At 37.3% G+C, this 24,553-nt stretch overlaps 1 protein-coding gene and 1 pseudogene across 2 annotated transcripts in view; both read left to right on the top strand.

Annotated features, from left to right (window-relative positions):
* Positions 1 to 24,553, top strand: part of THADA (THADA armadillo repeat containing) — a 329,797-nt gene that overhangs the window by 28,024 nt on the left and 277,220 nt on the right. For both annotated transcript variants that reach the window (XM_041754451.1, XM_041754452.1), the window contains 7 exons: positions 3,046 to 3,169; positions 9,989 to 10,140; positions 13,160 to 13,373; positions 17,790 to 17,925; positions 18,191 to 18,327; positions 22,657 to 22,815; positions 24,260 to 24,417. In XM_041754451.1, coding sequence (XP_041610385.1) covers positions 3,046 to 3,169; positions 9,989 to 10,140; positions 13,160 to 13,373; positions 17,790 to 17,925; positions 18,191 to 18,327; positions 22,657 to 22,815; positions 24,260 to 24,417 — 1,080 coding nt within the window. The remainder of the gene's footprint in view (positions 1 to 3,045; positions 3,170 to 9,988; positions 10,141 to 13,159; positions 13,374 to 17,789; positions 17,926 to 18,190; positions 18,328 to 22,656; positions 22,816 to 24,259; positions 24,418 to 24,553) is intronic.
* On the top strand, positions 20,856 to 22,169 carry LOC121490629 (annotated as a pseudogene).

Genomic DNA, 24,553 nt, shown 5'->3' with positions numbered 1-24,553 from the left:
CTCATCTATTGTATTTCATTTAGGGAAACAATTGTAATCAAGTAATGATACATTAGAGCCATATTAAACTCCCTACCTACTCTAATCATTAGTATAGATGGCCCTTAGTTTTCAGTTTTATAATTAAAAGACAGAAAATCATCTAAAGAAGACTATTCCTTTACCAAGGCTGAAGTTAGCTTCCTCTTTGTAAAATACCAAAGTGAAGTTTGGAAAGGAATGACCTAAACTTGCAGGACATGGGTTTAGTCCCATTTCGGCCACAGACTGGTTGGCTTACTTGATGTCTCCTGGACTCTAAGAGAGATGAGTAACCTCTCTGAAAAAGCTGAGGATTTGAGGATTAAATGAGAAAGCTGATTGTAAATTCTGAATCATCCTACAAAAAGCCTTGCTGGAAGTCATTAAAAATGACTGGAGTGTATTCTGAGCACTTGCGTTGTGTGTGGAACAGGTTTTTTTTTTTTTTTTTTTAGCCTTTCTTAGATCATTTTTAGATGATCTAAGAAAACACAGCCCTTTTGCTGCTTTTTGCAAGGGATAAAATGACATTTGTGAAAACTGAGGTACTTAGAACACAAAACCCATGTAGTGGATTGACGTTCTGAATTTTCATGTATGTATGGTTTCTTACTTGTCCTTGCGAATATTTGTGTTTTTGAAAATTAGCCCTTTAGAGTCTTAATCTGAGTCTATCTCATGGTTTTGATAGTTCCTCCCAACTGTAGTCACCTGTGGCTTTTGGAGACGTGACTTTGGCACTAAATTACTTATCATCATCTTTATAACAGTGGGTGTCATGCAGTATGTGGTAGGCTTGGTGCCAATCAACAGTCCTGGGGGAGAAGAGGAAGCTGTTAGTTAGAAAAGATGTCTTCTAGTCTAGTGAAAGAGATTATTTCATACCTAAATAACTAGTATTATTAGCTAGAGTACTTTTGACAAAATACTTTGTACTCACATTCTCATTTAAATCTTTAATAACAAAGCTGTGATATAGGCATTAATTATCCTCACTTAACATATGTGAAAATTAGGGCACCTGGCTGGCTCAGTCAGTGAAGCATGCAACTCTTGGTCTCAGGGTTGTGAGTTCAAGCCCCATGTTGGGTGTAGAGCTTACTTGAAAATAGGAAACTGAAGCTTGGAAAAGTTGAGTAACCTGCCCAAGGCCCCACAGCTACTGAGTGATAGGGGCAGCCTCCTATCTGAATCTGCTCTCGCTTCTAAAATCTAAATAGTTTTTTCCAAGTCCCTGCTTAATTGAAAGCTTGGAGGTAAGAAAGTACAGGGAGAATTTGGGGAACAGTGAATTCACTGTTGTGAATGACATATAAGATACTTGGAGCAACAAAGGAGGTGAGTAAAAAGAAATGAGTTAGAAAATCAAGTTGGAGCTGGGAGTTGGAATTTTTTTTCTTTTTTTCTTTGCTATGATAAAACAGCTTAACTAAAAAAAAAAAAAAAACAGCTTAACTAACACACATGTATTTACAAATAAATAAAGTTTGTTACCCTAAGAATACAAGTAAAGTATTTTTATTTTGATCTATGAGGTAGCTGCTGTGGAAATTTCAGGAATTTCATATTGTAGTTACATAGCTAACAAGTGACAGAGCTGAAGTAGAAACCAATTTCATATCTGTAGTTGGGTTCCCTCTCTGCTAGCCTAATTATTTCATCTCCTATGTTTGAAAATGTAGTGTAACAATAGAATTAAGGGTATCTGCAATTTGAAATCTATCACTTTTAACAATTTTAAGGTCACTTTTTGATAGCTTAAGCTATAACATGTCAAAAAACCTTAAGGGCAAGTAGAGAAAATGCCTGAGTTATCCAGAGAGATTTTGAATGCTAGCCTAAGGTATTTGGAAGCCTCACTAGGAGCTGTTGAAAATGACGAGAGCATATTATCGAGCCTGTTCTGTATGTCTAGGACAGTATGCTTAGGACTAGGGATATAAATGTATGAACTGTGGTCCCTGCCTCCACTGTGGTTACAGTGTGGTGGAGGGAAAGAACTACTTCTAAAAATATAAATGATACTGCAGACAGGATAAGATCATTCCTAAAGGATGAACTTGTTGCCCTTTCATGTGAATACTGTACTACTCATTTATATTTAATATGAGTTTAACTAGAATATTTTCAATAACTATTCCCTTGAAACCCAATAGATTTAATAAAATAACAAACTCTTAATGAGGGCTTGTAAGGGCCTATAGGATAAATCCTCAAGATTGTGTGTCATTGACCAAAGAAATGAATGCTGAGATCCTTTCTAGAATCAGGACTAGAACTGCTTTTGTGCTGCTCAGTTAAAAACAGACGTTAGGGCATAGCAGTATATGTAAGATGCTTGAGGATCACAGCTTTTTCCTTCTAAGTTTTCTGTTTGGTTTTATACAGGAGCAATGATAATAATTATTATTTTAACTAGAGGAAGAAGACTTTATCTTGGGTAAACTATTTCCTATTCTTTTTTTAAATTACATTTTACTAAGTTTCTATTTTTTAAAAAATCGTTTCTATACATAGAATGGTAGAGCAAGAGTCTCAAAGGGGAATATAGAGGACAGGAAGACAGTGGAATAATTGGATCTTTTTATGAATTATGTCAGCCACATTTATCAAGTATTATACTTACCATATTTATCAAGTAGTCTGTATTGGATTTTTGTTGTTGTTATTTAAAAACTTTGAAGCCTGAATATCCCTGGTGAAGAAAACCAATATTCATACAGCTTTAGAACAGATCTTGCTTTCACCAAAAATGGGTTCTGAGTGTTGTATTTTCTTTTATGGACCAGGAATTATACTTCCTGTTGACCCTAGAAACATAGGGTTCATTGAAGTCATAATATAACTTATGGTGAGGGATACCAGTCTGAATTGTCAAGCGAAGTGAACAACTAGTATTGTTTTAAAAAATCTTTTCCTTGTTAATTAAAAAAGAACCCCATCCTTCCAGGTGGGGGTTACTTTGAAAATAACCTATTATAACTCAATTATACTTACGTAATTTTTTTTTTTTTTTTTTTTAAGAATTTCATGTCATCCATTTGCAGTCATCTTTTTGAAGCACTGTTTCCTGGGTCTTCCTACCCAACTAGGTTTTCAGCTTTAACGATTTTAGGCTCAATAGCCGAAGTTTTTCCTGTCACAGAGGGTAAGCTTTCAGTAATGTTTGGGGAAAGTGTTTTTTTTTCCTATAAAACACATGCTTTTTCAACATTTTATTTTACTTACGTTTTAGTTTTGTTGTCTTTTGTTTACATTCTTATGGAAGATTTTATTCTCAATATGTAGTTCTTACTTGGACATAATTAAATTTGTCAGTAAAAGACACAAGGCTGAGAAGTTGTTTTCAGTGCTCATTGTTTCCCGACCCAAAACTCCAGGTTTCATGGATTAATGCTTATTACGAGAAGAGTTGCTTTTCTTAACCCCCAGTTCATGTGTTGCTGTTTGAAGATAGTGTAAATCTGTTCTTTAAGTTTTAAAAATTAAAAAAATAATAGTTTCTTTATGTATAGCATTTCTTAATGAGTCTTTGTGGTTAAAATGTGGTTTCCCTTATATGCTGTCAGTTTCATAAGTCTCAGTCTGGTTTCAGGAAGACAAAATGAGGATGTCATTTCCAGGCATTCTGGTTTAGTGATACCCTTTATTTCTCCTTTAGGGTACTCAAGAGGATGAACATTTAACTTCCTTTTGAGTCGTTTTTTTTTTCCTTTTTGACAACAAATAGTTCTTTTTATATCTGTTTTGAGTGTGTATGTTTTGATGTGGATTTCTTGTTTGTGCTCAGTTTTCCTTGACTGTGGTCAAATAGAAAAATATCCTGCTCAGCTGTTTTGTTGGAGGTCCACGAAGAGGACCAGAGAGTTTTACACTATAGTTGCCTTATTTATTATTATTATTACTATTTTTGGTTTAAATTTGTAGACAAAGTGTAATTTCTTGGCAGGAAGAAAGACAGTTTTTGCTGCTAATACAGCCTTCCTTCATTTGAAGGATTCAAAGATTCAAACCAATAGCAGAGTTTTAAGGATATTCATGAACAGTCATATACCTTCTACCTAGATTCATCAGTTGTTAATATTTTACTATATTTGGTTTATCTCCCTTTCATTAATTTTTTAACCATGACACAGTGATCAAATTCAGGAAATTTACTGTTGACATGATGCTATTATCTAATATATAATCCATAACAAAATTTGCCAGTTGTCCCAATTAGTGGCCTTTTTTAGAAAAAGGAATTTTTTACTGTGATCTGGGTACCAATCCAAGATTACACATTGTGTTTCATTGTTATGCCTCTTTAGCCTCCTTTAATTTGAAAAATTTTTAATTTCATGATATTAGCATTTTGGGAGAATGTGTCTCCATTTGGGTTTTCCTTACTGTTTCCTCATGATTGATTAAGGTTGTGCATTTGGGGTAGGGATATTGCATGGGTAATGTGGTGTTCTCAGGGCATCATATCAGGAGATACGAGTTTGGTTTGTCCTGTTACTCTTGATAAATTTGATCGCCTGATTAAGATAAATGTGGTAGGTCGAAAAGCAACCTTTCCTTAGAATCTATGAATGTGAACCTTTCGTAGAAAGGGGGCCTTTGGGGATCCCTGGGTGGCGCAGCGGCTTGGCGCCTGCCTTTGGCCCAGGGCGCGATCCTGGAGACCCGGGATCGAATCCCACGTCGGGCTCCCGGTGCATGGAGCCTGCTTCTCCCTCTGCCTGTGTCTCTGCCTCTCTCTCTATCTCTCTGTGACTATCATAATTAAATTTTAAAAAAAATTAAAAAAAAAAGGGGGGGGGGCCTTTGCAGATATGATTAAGGTAAGGATCTCAAAAATCAGATAATCCAGGATTATCTGGATGGGCCTAAATGCCACCACAGCTCTTATTAGAGAGGAACAGAGGGAGATGTGACACACAGAAAAGGAGTTGTCACTTTGCCAGTGGTTGTGGAGATTGGAGTGATATGGCTTTAAGCCATGGGATGCTGGCAGCCACCAGAAGTGGAACAAGGCAAAGAATGAGTTTTCCCTTAGAACCTCTAGAGTGTGCATGGCTCCACTAGCACTTTCGTATTGGATTAATTGAACATTAGGCAAAATGGTTTCCAGTACTGTGAAAACATAGATTTCTGTGGTTTTAAGCCACCAGGTTTATGGTAATATGTTACAGCATGCGCAGAAAATGATTACAGTGATATCTCTCAGGTAAGGGAATTTTAATCAGACTACAACTGAATTTAGAAAATAAGGTTTTAACCGAGAGTGTTTGATTATCCATTTAACAAAAATTTTTCTGTATGTTTAGTGTAGTTATGGTTGTACCTAGGTGTATGGGAAATAACACTAGGCTGAGTTGTACTGGTAATTTTTAATTTTTATTTATTTTTTTTCTGGTAATTTTTTAATTAGAGTAGTTTAAGTATACTTAAGTGTACTTTAAAAAATGAAAAACCTGAGTCATCTTCCAAATGAATAAGTCACATATAATTTGGCAGTGACTGATATCACAGTAATTATGTTAATTAAACAACTGGGAGGTAATGCAAATGGAGCAAGCCATACTTTACCCATTAACTTTATTTACTTATTATTATTTTTTTTTTTAGAGAGGAAAAGAGGTGGGAAGGAGTAGAGGGGAGGGGGTAGAGAGAAAGAGAATCTAAAACAGGCTCCATACTAGGTGTGGAGCCTGATGCAGGTCTCGCTCTCACAACCCTGAGATCATAACCTGAGTGGAAATCAAGAATTGGACACTTTACCAACTGAGCCACCCAGCTGCCCCCTTAGCCATTAACTTTCAAGGAAACTAAGGATGCATGATCATGAATTACAGGATGGAAAATAAATTCATGGGATCCCTGGGTGGCGCAGCGGTTTGGCGCCTGCCTTTGGCTCAGGGCGCGATCCTGGAGACTCGGGATCGAATCCCACATCAGGCTCCCGGTGCATGGAGCCTGCTTCTCCCTCTGCCTGTGTCTCTGCCTCTCTCTCTCTCTCACTGTGTGCCTATCATAAATAAATCAAAATAAAAAATAAAAAAAAAATTTAGAAAATAAATTCATTCTTCACCTTTATCTCAAGAACTTGAATGTGGGTTTTTATTTTATTGAAGGACTGTGGTTTGGGATTAGTCAACATGGTTTCTCCCTTAAGTATATTCTAGTGCAAGAAGAATAAGCTGCATATACCTTTTTCACTTAGAATAAATGTCACAGTATTCACGGTTAGAAATTGGATTCCACAATTACTTTAAAAGGGTTTGCCCAACAAATACTTATTTAATGCTTATTATATGTCAAGCAGCCAACAATATGCAGTATACAAAACCAAATGCTTCCTATTTTTGAGCTTAGATATTTTAGTGAAGGGAGACAGACAATAAATTAACAAGTAATACATAGAATATCAGATGGAGATAAGTATTATGAAAAAATATTTCAGGAAGGAAAGTGGTGAGAATATAGTGTCTACCTAGGAGCATGGGGAGCTATTTCATACAGTCTTGTCAGAGAAGGTTTCAGATTGGAGCAGAGCTATTAAACAGCTGGTGGGTCATAGAAGAAATCATAAAGGAGGTTAGAAAATACTTTAAGAAGAGTGAAAACAAGAGCACAAGTTACCAGAACTCATGTGTTGAAGCAAAAGCAGTGCTCATAGGGAGCTTTAGAGCTGTAATACCTAATTAAAAAGGAGGAAAGATCTCAAATCAATAAGCTAACTTTACCCCTCAAGGAATTCGAAAAAGAAGTGCAAACCTTACCCCAAGTTAGCAGAAGGAAGGAAATAATAAAGATTAAAAACAGAGATAAACGAAATGGGAAATAGGAAAGCATTATAGAGAATCAACGAAAACAAAAGTTGGCTTTTTTAAAAGGTCAACAAAATTGACAAAATCTTTGCTATACTAAGAATAGAACGAAGGAAAGTGCAAATGACTAAGATCAGAAATACAAGCAGGGACATTTCTACTGACCTTATAGGAATAAAAAGGATTGTAAGACAGTATTATGAACAATTGTATTTTCAATAAATTAGATAACTTAGATGAAATGAACATCTAGATGCCTAGAAACATACAAATTACTGATTTAACAAATAGAAAATTTGTTATCTATAGCAAATAAGAAGTGGGGTCGTAGTCAAAAGCCTCTCAGCAAAGGAATGTCCAGAGGGAGGGGCTTCACTGGTGAAGTCTACCAAACATTTAAAGAATTAACATCAGTCCTTCACAAACTCTACTAAAAAATTGTACGGGAGGGAACATTTCCGAACTCATCCTTTGAAGCCAGCATCACCCTGATACTAAAGCCAGAGAGAGACACCACAAGAAAACTATAGGCCAGTATCCCTTACGAACATAAATGCAAACGTTCTCAACCGAATACTAGCAAAACAAACCCAACAGCATATTAAAAGTATTATACCCATGACTAAGTGAAATTTATCCCAGGAATGCAAGGATGGTTCAATGTAAGAAAAAAATAGTCAATGTAATACACACATTAAAATGTTGAGGAAAAAAGCCCCATGATAATATCAATTGATGCAGAAAAGCTGTTGACAAAATTCAACATCCTGTTATAATAATAAACACTCAAGAAACTAGGAATAGAAGGGAGCTTCCTTAGTAGGATAAAGGACATTCATGAAACACGCACAGTTGACACCCTACTCAATGATAAAAGACCAAAAGCCTTACCTTTATGATCAGGAACAGGACACAGATACTCACTTTGACCTCTGCTGATCACCATCTTACTGAAAACTTTAGCCAGAGCAGTAAGGCACGAAAAAGGAATTAAAAGCATCTGAGTTGGAAAAGAAGCAAATTTAAGCAGAGGTGCAAATGAAGTGACAAAAACTTCATTTATTTGCTCTACAGGGTTTCACTAACTTGTGAGTTAAGATTAAATAAGAAACGCATATCATATTGAACATCATTCCTCAAATTAGCATAGGAATGTTTTCAGGTGTTACCAGAATGGTAAATTTATTAAATGTTGTTAAATGTTCTTTGCATTCTGCTATGAAACCTGTTGCCATTTTTGTTTAGTCTTAATCTCAGAGTTAAGTAGATTTGATAACTACTGTCCTTCTTTTGTGATAGTTTTGTTTATTTATTGGTTTGCTGAAATTTATCTTTTTTTTTGAGAAGAGTTTTTGGGGAAATTTAGTTCTTAATTTCTTACTATTCAAAAATGCTGTGTTTTGCATTTGATGTTGGAGTAGGATTTTTTTTTTTAAGATTTATTTATTATTCAAGAGAGAGTCAGACAGAGTATGGGGCGGGAGGGAGGGCGGGAGAGAATCCTCAAGCAGCACCCTCCAACCCCCTGAGTGTAGAGCCCAACATAGAGCTGGATCTTATGACATTGAGATCATGACCTGAGCCGAAATTAAGGGTTGGTTGCTTAACCAACTAAGCTACCCAGGCACCTCTAGAGTAGGATTGATGTATAATTTTTCACCACAACTTTCTCTGAGGATGTTCTAAGCATTGCTCCAGTATCTTATAGCACTACATGTTGCTAAGGTGAAGAGTTAAGCCAGCTTAATTTTTTCCATTTTGGAGATGTCACTTGAGCTTTGTGTTTGAATGGCCAGAAGATCCCTTTATCTTTGATGCCAAATAATAATATTAGGATAAATCATTGTATCAATTATTCTGTATAGGTTTAACTAAGACGTTGTAGGACTTTAGATTCTAGGACAAGACATTTTACGAAGATTTTTTTAAAAGACGTATTCCTAAATTTATTTCTTTTCATTTATTTAGAAACTAACTTAGGGGGGCACCTGGGTGGCTCAGTGGTTGAGCATCTGCCTTGGCTCAAGTCATGATCCCAGGGTCCTGGGATAGGGTCCTACATCAGGCTCCCTGTAGGGAGCCTCTCCCTCTGCCTAAGTATCTGCCTCTCTCTTTCTCTGTCTCTGTCTCTCATGAATAAATAAATAAAATCTTAAAAAAAAGAAACTGGGATGCCTGGATGGCTCAGCGGTTGAGCATCTATCTGCCTTTGGCTCAGGGCCCAATCCCGGATTCCCAGGATTGAGTCCCACATCAGGCTACCTGCATGGAGTCTGCTTCTCCCTCTGCCTGTGTCTCTGCCTTTCTCTGTCTCTCATGAATAAACCAATAAAATCTTAAAAAAAAAAAAAAAAGAAACTAACTTAGGAATCTCTTGTATAAAATACAGTCTTTTGAAAGAGAATGAAGTGGTTTTAAACAAAATTTTAGGAATATTTTTTATTTGGGGAACTTTAATACTTATCATTTTAGGAAATAAATTAAGGAAAAATTATTATTTTAATGCTAGTGTGGGTGAACTATGAAGTGTAACTCTTTGCACCAGTTTTCTGTAAATGTGGTCAGATAACTTCAACATGTTGATTTCCTTTTTCTTTTATTAACTTTTTAAAAATTTTTATTTATTTATTTATTTAAATAGGCTCCATGCCCAATGTGAACTTGAATTCATGACTCTGAGATCAAGAGTCACATGCTCTACGAACTGAGCCAGCCAGGCGCCTCCTTTTGTATTCACTTTTATTTATTTTAAAGATTTTATTTATTTGAGAGAGAGAGAGGACAAATGGTGGGGAGGGGCAGAGGGAGAGAGAGAAGCAGACTCCCTGCTCAGCAGGGACGAGGGACTCCATCCCAGGACCCTAGGATCATGACTGAGCTGAAAGCAGATGTTTGACTGAGCCAGGTACCCCTTGTATTCATTTTTAAATCTTTTTCTTTTTTTTTTTAAATTATTCTTTTTTTAAGATTTTATTTATTTATTCATGATAGACATAGAGAGAACGGCAGAGACACAGGCAGAGGGAGAAGCAGGCTCCGCGCAGGGAGCCCGACACGGGACTCAATCCCGGGACTCCAGGATTGCGCCCCGGGCCAAAGGCAGGCGCTAAATCACTGAGCCACCCAGGGATCCCCTCTTTTTCTTTTTTTAGGTCAAGTCCAAGCAGTGTATCAGCTGAGTCATGATATTGATGTTGGTCGTTTCCAAACACTGATGGAATGTTTTACCAGCACTTTTGAAGAAGTGAAGATTTTAGCATTTGATCTTCTAATGAAGTTACCAAAGACAGTTGTACAAATTCAGGTATTTGGACTTTTCCTGTATAAATGTGAATGTGGTATATATGCATGAAAACTTTCAATTTTAGCAGCAAATCAAGCAATCTGTGGACTATGCAGGTTTTTTGCACCTACCTTCTTACGTCTTCTGTTTTAGTTACTAATACTTCTGTTGCAGGGAGGAAGGTTGGAGGAGGTAGGGCTGGGTGATATAGAAGGAGGAAATATCATAAAAGAAAACAAAGCTCAAATCCGCCAGCTTTGCTTTTCTTACTGTTTTAGACAAAAAGGGAGGTGCATGAAGCAGTAGTTTTACTGCTCACAAGGTTATTGGTAGCTTTCAGTTACCAGCAGTCTCCCCAGTTCCCGTGGACATGGTAATATTCTGTCAAAACACACCACTTACAGTAACTTGCATTTTTTTTTTTTTTGAGATAAGATCCTTGCTAAGTTGACGAGGAAGCTGAGTGTAAGTGAGGCAGAGAGCAGGTTTCTGATCTTCCAACAAGCAATAGCTAAACTGAGACTGAAACTCTGAGTACTTGAGGTTAACAGCGGTTTTCTCCTCCAGCCTTCTCCCCCATCCCCAGCCCCTACTCTCTTCCTGACAGCTGGCACTGCCAACCGTGGGGTGGGAAGCAAAGGTGGGCTTGGGAGTGAGGGCACAGCATGGGGATGGAAGCAGCCACCCCCTCCCCTTGAGGTATGTTCTGGGGCTGTGAGATCACCAGCAGCTGTGGGTTTACTGGTTGCAGAGCCTTTCTGTGGCTTTCTTTTAGAGCTACATAGAGGTCAAAGGCACCTACTAGGGCTGCAGCTGAGCTATGGTCTGTTCTCTGGCCTTGAGGCTCTATTTCGGGCAGGACAGTTTGTAGGTACAGTGGGATTCTGTAGGAGTACATGTCAGAGAGCACAAGGTGTCTGGTTCCATGGCTTCCAAATGGCACTGCCAAGATCCTAGAGCATTTTTTCTAACTTGGGTCCCTATTAGGAGTTGTTCTCTAGCGTCCATTTATCCTTGTGGGTGTTTCAGGTGCCATGGTAAGCAGAAGCTTCTTTTGGTACTTAGGCTTCTAACTTTTGTACCATATAGAGTTTTTAAAGGAGATCCTTTCTCTTCCTTTCTCCTCTTCCACTTTCCCATCCTCCTTGCCCCTTGTATTATATTTATATATAATATATATTATATATAAATATATTGTATATAATATATATAATATAATAATTTAAACATATATATATATATATATATATATCTGACACATTCCTGGCAAACATTTTGGGAATATCTCAAATATAGAGGGGTATATTATAGCACCTATATGAAAGACTTAGTCCTTTGAGATAACTTTAAAACATTTTTGAATCTTAACTACTCTCTCAAAGGACCTGTGTATATACATTTTTTTTTTAATTTATTTATTTATGATAGTCACAGAGAGAGGGGCAGAGGCATAGGCAGAGGGAGAAGCAGGCTCCATGCACCGGGAGCCCGACGTGGGACTCGATTCCGGGTCTCCAGGATCGCGCCCCGGGCCAAAGGCAGGCGCCAAACCGCTGCGCCACCCAGGGATCCCATGTATATACATTTTTGATGGCATATCTTTGTAGTACATAACTTTATTTCTCACATAGTCTGTTGGCCTTTTTTCTCGTGGAACTACATATCCAAGGTCTTTATATTATATTTTTACTGACCTCAGATGATAGAACAAATGTATTTTAAACTTCAAAGGCTATTTATTGTGTTTCTTAGTAATTGTTAGTTAAGCAGTTCAGGGATTTAACTATTAGTTACCAAAAAATGGCTTTTAGTTGTTTCGTTCTAATATTTATTTAGATTTAAAATTTTGACCACTATTTTTTAAGTTTTTTAGGTCACAGAAAATTAAACATATCAAATGGCAAAGAATTTAAACTAAAAGAAACTGGTATTTGAATCAATATGTTTGATAACTATTAGAAATGAATAGATTCCCAATTAAAGTAAACATTGATGTACCTATAACCAAATTAAAAATTAAGCTTAGAGTGATCTTTTCCCTTGTATTATACAATTTTGGAGCAATCCTAATAGAATTAATATTATTGAGCAGTGAAACCCTGAGACCCAGTGTACTGAACATGCAGTTTGACAACTGTGGAATTGGGATGAGGACCCATGTCTCCTGACCTCAGCCTAGTGCCGTTCTATGTGTGTTACAGTGAACTTCCTTTGTTCTGTCTTTAGGACATGCATGTGGGTAGGTACAGGTGTGGGAGATACATGAGATACAGGTGTGGGAGCTCTGATGCAGAATTTCTGAGACTGATGTGATCACTTTATTTTCCACACATATACATGGATTTTCACCAGGAATAGCCTGGTGGATTTGTACTTTTGTGTGAATTTGTATTTTTTTTTTCCATTGAATTAGCTGAATGGAAAGGGGATGGGGAAAGTACAGGACTATGCTGCCCAGGTAAAATAAGCTTCAATGTACAAAAAGACCTCTGGTCTATATGGAAGTAACAAAGATGATCTGGCCATAGTTATAGCAGAATTTCTACAGGAAAAAGCATACTTTTGCTGGAGAAAGAGGTACTTAAAAAAAAAAAAAGCTTGGGCAGCCCCCGTGGCGCAGCGGTTTAGTACCACCTGCAGCCCAGGGCGTGATCCTGGAGATTCTGGATCGAGTCCCACGTTGGGCTCTCTGAATGGTGCCTGCTTCTCCCTCTGCCTGTGTCTCTGCCTCTCTCTCTCTCTCTCTCTCTCTCTCTGCGTCTCTATGAATAAATAAATAAAATCTTAAAAAAAAAAAAAAGCTTTATCAATGTGGAATTTCCCAACTGAAATTATTTTCAAGATCCTCATTACTGGAGCTGAGTAATAATAATCAGTAATTATTATTAAAAAAAAGTCTAACCTATATTCTGGGAATAAGGGAATTGAATTAATATTTATATTGAGTTATACTTATGTGGCAGGCTCTCTTTTTAAATATGTACTATTACTTCAAATTGAACTATTTCAGTGACAGTTACTGAGTCTGTGCTTTTTCTAGGATTCAGAGAAACTACAAGGCTTATTCCAAGCAGCATTGGAGCTCAGCTCAAGCACTAAACCATACGACTGTGTGACAGCTTCCTACCTGTTGAACTTCTTAATCTGGCAGGATGTCCTGCCCTCATCTCTGTCTGACTCCTTAAAAACTCAGCAGACTGCATGCGGAGATGGCGATAAGTCTGCTATTATGGTGGAAAGGAACACGTTAATGGGTTTGTATTGAATAAATGACCTTTTGCTGTTGCTTATCAAAACCAGTATCTTATTCCCTCACTACTCATTTAGTTAGCACAGCTAGTGGTTAAACGTTTATTTTTTTATTTATTTTTTATCGAAGGGTTTACCAGCATATAAGAATACTGTGAATTTCTCTTTTGCAGGTAAATAGTGTACTCAGCTATAACACTGTTCCTAAACAGAGGGTTCATGTTAAATAAGTAGATTATACAAATGTACATTAATAAAGCTCTTATTTAAATAGGACCTCTTTCTCTACCAAAAATGTAGTGGTTTTTTGGCAAAAATTTTACTATGACTATAACCAGATAATCTTTGCTATTTCTATAAAGAGCAGAGTTCCTTTGTCTATCAGGTTTATGTTTTAACTGACTGTTAACACCCCTGCCTTTTATTCTTCGCACACAGCCAGTTCTAAAATCTAGTTGGTTGGCTTAGGTTTAGTGATTTCCAACAAATATTTGTTGGGGATTCATGTGCTTAATTTTGTGCTAGTACGGATGCCTGGGTGGCTCAGTGGTTGAGCGTCTGCCTTTGGCTCATGGCATGATCCCAGAGTCCCGGGATTGAGTCCTGCTTCGGGCTCCTTGTGGGGAGATTACTTCTGTCTCTGCCTCTCTCTCTGTGTCTCTCATGAATAAAAAAATAAAATCTTAAAAAAAAAATTTGTGCTAGTAAATCTTCATTTTGTAGTTGGGTTTTTGCATGAATTTTGATAATGGACTTTTATTTAAGAAAAAAGAGAGAGCGAGGTCAGATGCAGGGAGAGTGTTAAACACTGTTCTCTCCAAGATGGTAAAAAATGCCCCAAGAAAGACAACTAATAATGGGAGAAAATTAGGAGGCCATGGGTAGTTTTGGTGGAAATGGGGTTAGAGAGGTGACAGTGCCATGGAAGATGGCACTTGTCCACTCTAGTTGCTTCAGGGCTAGATTTAAAAGGAGATCCTGATACTTGACAGGAAGAGGTTTGCACTTAGGGTAAACTGTTCATGTACAGGCTTTCAAATTCAAGTCATTTAAAAACTCCATGAAATATTTCAAGCATTCAAAAATAATTAAATATTTATAAGATTTAAATGGTAAGAGTATAAATATGTCACAAGTTTTATTCCCAAGCCAGATGATAATATTAAGAAGTACAACAGCACCCATATTTTTTTTTTAGCACCCATACTTATCTTCTATCCTAGCTCCCTCTCCCCGCCATATAATTACTGTCCTGTGTTTTATCAGTCTTTCATTTTGTTTTTACCAAGATTTTTATCACCCATGTATATATCGTTAAACAATATGTTATTTACTTTTACTTGATTTTTGAATTTTATATAAATAATACCATAGGTATTTTACAAATTTACTATATTTTTTCAATATATTCTCCTGTTGATTGACTTTTTTCTAAATAAATAATGCTGATGTGAATATTCTCGTATATATTTCTTCTAATAGATATGTCTAAGAGTTTATGGTAAACAAAAAAAGTAGAATAGTCTAGTCATAAAGTATGTGCATCTTCAACCTAACTAGACAATGCCAAATTTTTAAATTACATTCCCACCAATAAATTTTGAGAGTTGTGGTGTGTTACATCATCATCATGACTTGCTATTGTCATATTTTAAATATTTGCGGAATATAAAGGTATCTTGTGGTTTCATCTTGCATTTTTCCAATTGCTAATGTAATTGAGCATCTTTTTTACGTGCTTATAAGCCATTCATTTCTCCCCTTCTGTGAAATGCTTGTTCATGTTCTTTGTTTGGTCTTCTGTAGGGTTGTTTGTCTTTTTCCTATTGATTTTTAGGACTTCTTTGTATATATTAAATGTTAGTAATTTACTGGTTATACACAGTTCTAAAATTTATAACTCTTGAGTGGTGAGAGGAGACATTGACTATGCTGGGATAATTGGATAGTTACATGCAAAAGAATGAAGTTAACTCACCTACTTAATGCCATATACAAAAATTAGTTTAAGATGGATCAAAGACCTAAATGCAAAAACTAAAAACAATAAAACTCTTAGAAGAAAACATGAGTATAAATCTTTGTGATCTTAGATTAGGTAGTTTTTTCTTAGATCTGACACCCAAAGCACAAGCAAAGAAAAAATAGATAAATAGGACCTAATGAAAATTTGAAACTTGTGTTTGTCAAGGGTGCCATTAAGAAAGTGAAAAGACAACCTTTTGAAAGGTTGGGAAATAGGGAAACCTTTTGGAAAGAATGAGAAATATATTTGTGGTTCCTTTATCTGATAAGGGACCTGTATCTAGAATATATAAAGAATTTTTACAACTCACTAGTAAAAAATGTATAACCAAATTTTAAAATGGACAAGGAATCTGAATAGGTATTTCTCCATAAAAGGTAAATGTGAAAAATAATCACAGGAAAAGACGCTCAGCATCATTAGCCAGTAGGGAAATGCAAGTCAAAATAACAGTGAGGAGGGATGCCTGGGTGGTTCAGTGGTTAAGCATCTGCCTTGGGTTCAGGGCGTGATCCTGGAGTCCTGGGATCAAGTCCCGCATCGGGCTCCCAGCATGGAGCCTGCTTCTCCCTCTGCCTCTCTCTCTTTCTCACAAATAAATAAATAAAATCTTAAAAAAAAATTACAGTGAGGAAGCACTTCACACCCAGTAGGGTGGCTATAAACAAGAAAATAGACAACAGATGTTGGGATGTGGGAAGAGTACAGCCCTTGCACACTGCTGGAAGGAATGTAAAATGGTGCATTGGAAAACAGTCGGGCAGTTCCTTGAAAAGTTAAACATGGTGTTACCATAAGACCCCATAGTTCCATGCTCAGGCTGCTGTAACAAGACACCATAGCCTGGGCAACTTAAACAATAAACATTTATCTGTCAGGGTTCTAGAGGCGGGGAAGTTCAAGATTAAGGTGTAAGCAATTTCTGTTCCTGGTGAGAACCCTCTCCCTGGCTTCAAACAACGCCTTCTTGCTGTGTGCTCACATGAAGGAGTGAAAGCAAGCTCTGATCTCTCTTCTTATAAGGACTATAATCCTGACATGAGAGTCCTACTCTCTCATGACCTCATCTAAATGTAATTTCTTTCTAAAAACTCCACTTTCAAATATGGGCTTGGGGCTTCAAATAGGAGTTTTGAGAAGGACAGAAACATTTAGTCCATACTGGGCACATACTAAGAAATGAAAACTATGCCCAAACGAAAACTTGTATGTGAATGTTCACAGCAGCATTATTCATAATAGCCAAAAAATGGAAACCACTCCCTTATCCATCAACTGATAAATGGATAAATGAAATGTAGTATATTCATATGATGAATATAATCAGCCATAAAAAGGAATGAAATAGTTGTACATGCCATAATTTGGATGAACTTTGAAAACACTAAGTGAAAGAAGCCAAGTATTTTATGATTCTGTTTATGTATATCTCGAATAGGCAAATCTATGGAGACAAAAAATAGATAAATATTTGCTTGGGGCTGGAGAAGGTAAGAGGTGCAGGGAGGGGAGTGACTGACAAAGAGTGAGGGTTTTTGAGGTGGGGAGGATTAATATTCTAAAATTCATGGTAGTGGGATCTCTGGGTGGCGCAGCGGTTTACCGCCTGCCTTTGGCCCAGGGCACGATCCTGGAGACACGGGATCGAATCCCACGTTGGGTTCCCGGTGCATGGAGCCTGCTTCTCCCTCTGCCTGTGTCTCTGCCTCTCTCTCTCTCACTGTGTGCCTATCATAAATAAATAAAAATTAAAAAAAAATAAAATTCATGGTAGTGATGATTGCATAGTGTGTGAATATATTAAAAACCATTGACTTGTACACTTTAAATGTATAAATTACATGGTATGTGAATTCTATCTCAAGGAAGCCATTTAAAAACAAAACAAAACAACAACTGTTCAAATAGCACATGACACATGGGCCTGTATCTGATACTCAGAGTATATCTAGGAGGACTGATTCAGAGTAAATGATGAAAATGGATCCAGGAAGTTAGAGACAGACACAATCTGTCTTAACTGGAAATGCCTAACAGGCTAGATAACTTTGAAAGATCTCTTTTTAATATAAAACCTCCAACATGGGTGCCTGGATGGCTCAGTCAGTTGGGTATCTGCCTTCAGCTCAGGTCATGATCCTGGGATCCTGGGATTGAGTCCTGCATCGGGCTCCCTGCTCAGTAGGGAGCCTGCTTATTCATCTCCCTCTCCTCCCCTTCCTGTGCTTGCTCTCTCTCTGTGTGTCAAATAAATAAATAAAATCTTAAAAAAAAACCAAAACTCTGACAAAGTTTGGTTGATATTGGATGTTTTGTGAGGACGTGTAGCTACTCCCAAATTTACAACTGTGTTTTTAAGCTGGCATTACTTTGGATTTTTGTTTGCTTTTTTTAGTTATCAAATGCTTGTTGGAAAATCTTGAGGAAGAAGTATCTCAGGCTGAAAATTCTCTGCTTCAGGCAGCAGCATCATTTCCACTGTATGGGCGAGTCCACTGTGTAACAGGAGCTTTGCAGAGGTTATCTCTAAAGTAAGTATAGCCACAGCTCTCTCCTGAGCACACATTTGAGCTTTAAACTCTTATTGGAATGTGTCCTAGGAAAGGAATGGATTGCCTTAAAGGTAATTAAAAATTAGATTTTAAAATGTACCTATATACACATATTTTTTAAATTTTAAATAATGCATAGATTGTACAAATTTGAAACAGATTTACCTTCTTTGATGTATTCGTTTCCATTTAAGGATTTTGAATTTTGCTTTTAATGTAAATTTCCTTACTGCTCTTATTGCAGCAACCTGCAGTTGGTGAGTGAATGGAGACCTGTGATCGAGAAGCTCCTTTTGATGTCATACAGGCTTTCTGCTGTGGTGTCTCCGGTCATTCAGAGTTCCTCTCCAGAGGGTCTCATCCCAATGGACACTGATTCAGGTCAGCAAATGAAACAAGCTAGAATTTCTGTATTTTTTTGTTTATTACCCTCCTTCTCCTGCAAATCTTTCCTTTGGGAAGATACAGTAGCTAACTAGGTGGATCAAGAAATTATTTATTCTGACTAGTGATAATTCTACCACTTTAGTAATGTCTTTAACTCTTAAAAAAAGAACCAAAACAAATAAGTAAACCAGGTGGTCAGCAAGGTACTTCCTTTTCTGGAGTAAATTGGATTTTCTAATATTGTCATTTCAGAGCACCACCTACCAGGTAGCTGCTGGGGCTGGGAGTGTGGGCACTATAAATTAGGGAGTTGGGGTTTAGTCAGAGATGGCAGCTTGTTAGGAATCAGGAATTGGCAAAGAGCATTTGACATACAAAGACCATTTAATTAAAAAAAAAAAAAATAGAAGGAGATACTCAAAATGCCCTAAATTGAACTCATGAACTTTCATCTGCCTTTTCCCTCCCAACCCCTGTGTCTTTGCAAATGGGCCTCCTGTTTGTTTAAGTCAGGATCCTAGAACTGTTTTTTTTTTTTTTAATTTTTATTTATTTATTTATTTATTTATTTATTTATTTATTTACTTACTTATGATAGTCACAGAGAGAGAGAGAGAGGCAGAGACACAGGCGGAGGGAGAAGCAGGCTCCATGCACCGGGAGCCTGATGTGGGATTCGATCCCGGGTCTCCAGGATCGCGCCCTGGGCCAAAGGCAGGCGCCAAACCGCTGCGCCACCCAGGGATCCCGGGATCCTAGAACTGTTTGACATCTCTCTTTTGTTTCTTATATCTTGCCTGTCCTCATGTTCTTTCAGTGGTACCCCTTAAATATCTTTCAAATATGTTTTCTTTTTATCTGCATCATCTTACCTTACTCCAGGCTTTTATCTCTCTTGTCTGGATGACTCCAGGGGCCTCCCAACTGGTTTCCCCCCATCTACTTTTAGCTCCTTCCATTTTCTTTTTATACTGTATTCGCAGCAATCTTTTCTACTTATGTAATTCATGTTACACATAATCTCTACTTAACCCTTGTGCTCTATGCCACCCCATGCCCCTTTTTAAAAATACTTGAGTGACCTCAGACCAGGTCCTGTAGTAGTTGGGCTTTTTGCCAGTCTTGTCTCTTTTTCTTCCCGAAGTGTTTTTCATGGAGTTGTTGCAATTTAAGAGAGATTTTATCAATATTTTCCTCCCTTGTCCTTAGCAAGTGCCTGGTAGAAATAGGTACACAATAAATATTTGTTATAATGAATAAATCAATGAATGAGCAATTACTGAAAGTGATCCCACTCAGTGCGTGGGATGTCATAGGTGGCATATATATACCTGCACTGTAACAGCCAGAAGGGATTGGTTGTGAAAAGTACACATTTGGTGTTGAAACAAAGTTTGTGAATGCATTTTGGAGTACAAATGAGAGGCTTGTATTGAAAACACTCTGAGCATATCATAAATACCCAACTAAGTAACCTGGAGTTGTATGTTTGCACAGAATGTTTTGTTCGTTACCAAAAATGAATTGGCAGATTGGTGATGGTTCATGATACTAAGACACAGTTACTTGTTTATTTTAGCTGGTAGTCCACCGAAATTTGGTGATTTAGTTTTCCTACTTAAACAGTACTTGAGAAAAAGGAACATCCAATCTGAAAGCTAAGATTTGGATCAGGCAAGTACCAGTATATTCTGGATGAGAAATCTTGAGTATTTGTCACCTACAGAGTATGCTAAAATTCTGTTTATGGTTAAAGTTTTAAAATATCTGTTGGTCTCAAAAACAGTCTGTGGCCCACAGACTTTTCCTTGATTTTGCTTTTCTTTTCTCTTCTGGTTGTCTCCATTTCTGTTTCTGTCCCACATTATCCACCATGCATTCTGAATTCCTTGAAATCTTTCCTGAAAGCCATAAAAATGAATGGGTAAAATTTTACTCTGATCATCCTTTTTTTCTTAGTCTTTCCATGGTTTGTATTTGGAGCCAGTGTTACTTTTTCATGGCTGTCAAAATTTGTTTTGGCAATATTTCTTGGAAGCCACAAGTGAACATAAGATGTTGGTTGAATCATCATGACAGCACTTTGGGTCTTTGTATCTCCTATAAGACCTAAAATGTAAGTGTATTTAATAGTTGTTCTTTGATTTGTTAATTGATTTCAGGTGACTAGCCGTTTTTTGTTTTTTTGTTTTTTTTTCTTAAGCCGTCTGAGCCTGGCTAGCTCTTTATTACCTTGTTAGCTGTTCATTCCCTTAGTCCATGTTACTGAACCTCTGCCGTGAGCCAGTTTCTGTTGTAGGCTCTGGAGACTCAGCAGTAAACAAAATGCTGCATTTGCAAAGCTTAACATTTCCTAATCCATTGAGTGCTTAAGGAATAAAAATGAAGTTCAATATAATACTAGGACTTATAAATCATACTTAGAAAGCAGTATATTACCTAATGCATTTCAAAGTCAGATTTGAAGTCTGTATAACATTCCTGGGCTATAAAAGATTTTTTTTTAATTTTTAATTGAAGTATAATTGACAGTCCAATATTGTATTAAAGATTGTTTTTGTTGTGGTGGTTTCTTACCTCTTCATACAAAATTGCCTGAAGTTTAGTGTTCCTTTTTCACATGCTTGAGCACCATATTTGAGATTCTTGGAAAACACTAAGAAAAGCAACATAAATGAGATGGTGGTCTTTGTCCTATGAAGAGTTTCTGGTGGTTGTTTTGTCCTGTCTTTAGCCAATGTAAAATTTTTACTGCATTTTAAAAGCACACTCAAGTGTCATGAAGACCATATGTAAATAATTTTCTCATTATCTACCCCATGAGTCCCTTCTAATAGACCTGATTATCAAGTGTTAAAAATTATAAAATTTGGGCAGGCGCAAGCCCAGAAGATGGCGGTGGCTGGAGCTGGCTGTCTGAGGCAGGCAGCGTTGGCCTTGCTGCTCCGGAGCCCACGCCTGCCTGCCCGGGAACTGTTGGCTCCGGCCCGGCTCTGTCACAAGAAGGTTGTTGATCATTATGAAAATCCTAGAAATGTGGGTCCCTTGACAAGACATCAAAAAATGTTGGAACTGGATTGGTGGGGGCTCCAGCATGTGGTGACGTAATGAAATTACAGATTCAAGTGGATGAAAAGGGGAAGATTGTGGATGCCAGGTTTAAAACATTTGGCTGTGGGTCTGCAATTGCCTCCAGCTCCTTAGCCACTGACTGGGTAAAAGGCAAGACGGTGGAGGAAGCCTTGACCATCAAGAACACGGACATCGCCAAGGAGCTCTGCCTTCCCCTCGTGAAACAGCACTGCTCCATGCTGGCCGAAGATGCAATCAAGGCTGCCCTGGCTGATTACAAACTGAAACAAGAACCTAAGAAAGAAGAGGCAGAGAAGAAATGAACCCTCAATGAAGTGTCTGACACCTGCCACGCAGTGTCTGTCCACCCGCCACGCGGTCACTGTAGGTGTTCAGAAGCCTCACACTACAGTAAAACAGCTCTGAGATGCACAAAGCATTTGCTGGTCACATGGTGGCTCCAATGCAAGCAAAATACAGTTTATTTGTTCCAAGTCCTGTGCTTTCTTTCAGCCCACTTTATCGCCTTAATCCAGTTTGTGTATATTTTGAATTGTGTGCATGGCCTCAAAACTGAAATCAATCACGAAGCCCCAAGTGTGGTTAATCCACAAAGTGCACAAATACCTAATCTCACCTGAATCTATCTTGAGGAAGATTACTAGTAGAAGGCCTTGGTATGATTATTTGATAGAACCAATTATTGTACATAAAACATTTACATATATAATATATATAATAAAGGAACGTAAGATCAAAAAAAATTATCAAATTTGGAGCACCTGGGTGGCTTAGTAGGTTAAGTGTGGGACTCTTTTGATTTTGGGTCATGTCATGATTTCGGGGTTGTGAGATGGAGCCCCGATGAGCATGGAGCCTACTTAAGATTCTCCCTTTTCGGGATCCCTGGGTGGCGCAGCGGTTTGGCGCCTGCCTTTGGCCCAGGGCGCGATCCTGGAGACCCGGGATCGAATCCCACGTCAGGCTCCCGGTGCATGGAGCCTGCTTCTCCCTCTGCCTGTGTCTCTGCCTCTCTCTCTCTCTCTCTGTATGACTACATAAAAAAAAAAATAAAAAAAAAAATAAAAAAAAAAAATAAAAAAAGATTCTCCCTTTTCCTCTCCTTCCTCCTCTTCCTCTCAAAAAAAAAAAAAAAAAAAAAAAAAAAAAATCCCAAGGGCCAATACTCCAAAGGGAAATCTGCATGGGCTGTGGAACCGGGGTTTATGCACTCCTTTCTCTCTCCCTCAGAGTCAGCAAGCCGCTTACAGACGATTCTAAATGAGATTCAGCCACGAGATACTAATGATTACTTCACTCAAGCCAAAATACTCAAAGAACATGATAGCTTTGATTTGGAAGACTTGAATGTCAGTGTGCAGAATATTGGTGCTTCCGCAGAGGTCAAAGGTAGCATGTATAAAGTAAATATTGTAATATTGTAATGGGGATTTCAGTGACATAATGTACAAAATGTGCTTTTTATATATTAAATCAGGCTGCAGATGTTTGCAGAACATTTCTAGAAAGTAAAGTCTTTGAGCTGATCAATGATTTATTTTGGAGAATAAGTTCTAAGACTTTTCCCAGGAAATGGTGCACCCTAGTGCAGTATATAAGGTGCTACAACAGAAAGCCTTTGAGTGCTAACACCTGTCTTGGCAGTCAGGTGATGGAAGAGCAGTGACGCTCCGTCAGCTTGGGTGACGTGCTCTGTCAGCTTGGGTTCCAGCCCCGGTCAGCTTTTCCCAGTGGTGTGCTTCATTGTCTGCAGTGAGGGTCCTTATAGTCAAGCAGCCTTGACTTAAGGGAGATCAGCCTTATTACCCAGTAAAATGTGAACTGCTCTGTTGTATCAAGCCTCCAGAAGTTGTGTTCTTATTGCTTGTTTTCTCATTATTTTATTATTTTCTATAATGTTATAAGAAGTCATCAGCAGTAATATCTTAGTGACTTATTACATATTCTACAGTCTCCACTAGATGGAGATATTGTCATAAAAGTTTCTCTGTGATTTTTTTTTTTAAATTACACACTATAACATCTAAATACATGCTTGTTGTAATAGTTTCAAGCAACCCAGAGGTAAATTTGAATTAAAAACAACTTAGAGCCTTAATTAAAATTTCAGTTCAGTGTTTACATTTTATCTTTAAATAAAGAACAAAAAAATAAAATCATTTACTCCCTATCCCACTTCTTCTCTTTTGAGTGTTGTATGTGCTTTTAGGTCTGTTCTGTGTATTGATGTATATGTACATTTATTCTCTTAGTTTAGTGGGCTCTTAACACAAATGGTATTATAAATATTGGTTTGTTAACTTGCCTTTTAAATTGTCTTGGATTTTTTTTATGTTAATACCAAAATATTCTAAAAGCTAGAAAAAGAGAGTAAGCATAATTGGTGCTTATTGGCTGTGGAGCTTAAATATATTTTGAAAGAGAATTTATATTTTCTTTTGATTTTAAAAGTTTTATCCTGCCCCTTTACTGATATAACAGCCACCTTCACCAAGATGTATAATGAAGTATATTTATTATAGTCATAATGTATGGATGACTAAGAGGCAGAAAGAGTTTGTGTCATTAATTTCTGAAAATTAGAAATTAATTTTGAAATGGTATTGTGTTTTATTTTAAAATTTATTTTGAAAATAGTATATCAAATACTTAGCATGATTCTTACTTGGAGCACATGCTCAACAAATGTTAGTTGTTTTCTCATGAATAAATGTAACAATTGGTTTGTTTGAACAGGTTATTCTTGGAGAAATCATGAATAATCTTATTCTAAGAAACGTGGAATGTGAGTAATCAAGTGTCTAGTGTTGCAATCAATTTTTTTTTTTTTAAGGTAAAGAAAGAAAAACATGTGATGTAACTGCTCAGATGGTGCTGGTATGTTGTTGGCGAAGTATGAAGGAAGTTGCTTTACTTTTAGGCACACTGTGCCAGCTTCTCCCCATGCAGTCTGTGCCAGAATCTTCCAATGGATTATTGACAGAGGAGCAGGTAGGGTAGATGTTTATTCCACCTGCTATAACATCGGTCATATAACTCAATTTAAAAAAAGATGAGTTTTGAATTTTTCTTTAATACAATCATACAGATGTCAACTGAAGAAAATTCATGGTGGTATAGAAGTTAG

Source organism: Vulpes lagopus, chromosome 5 (genome assembly GCF_018345385.1).
Source record: "Vulpes lagopus strain Blue_001 chromosome 5, ASM1834538v1, whole genome shotgun sequence".
NCBI lineage: Eukaryota > Metazoa > Chordata > Mammalia > Carnivora > Canidae > Vulpes > Vulpes lagopus.
Note: the sequence above shows the minus strand (reverse complement) of the source record. Positions and strands in the feature narration are given on the sequence as shown.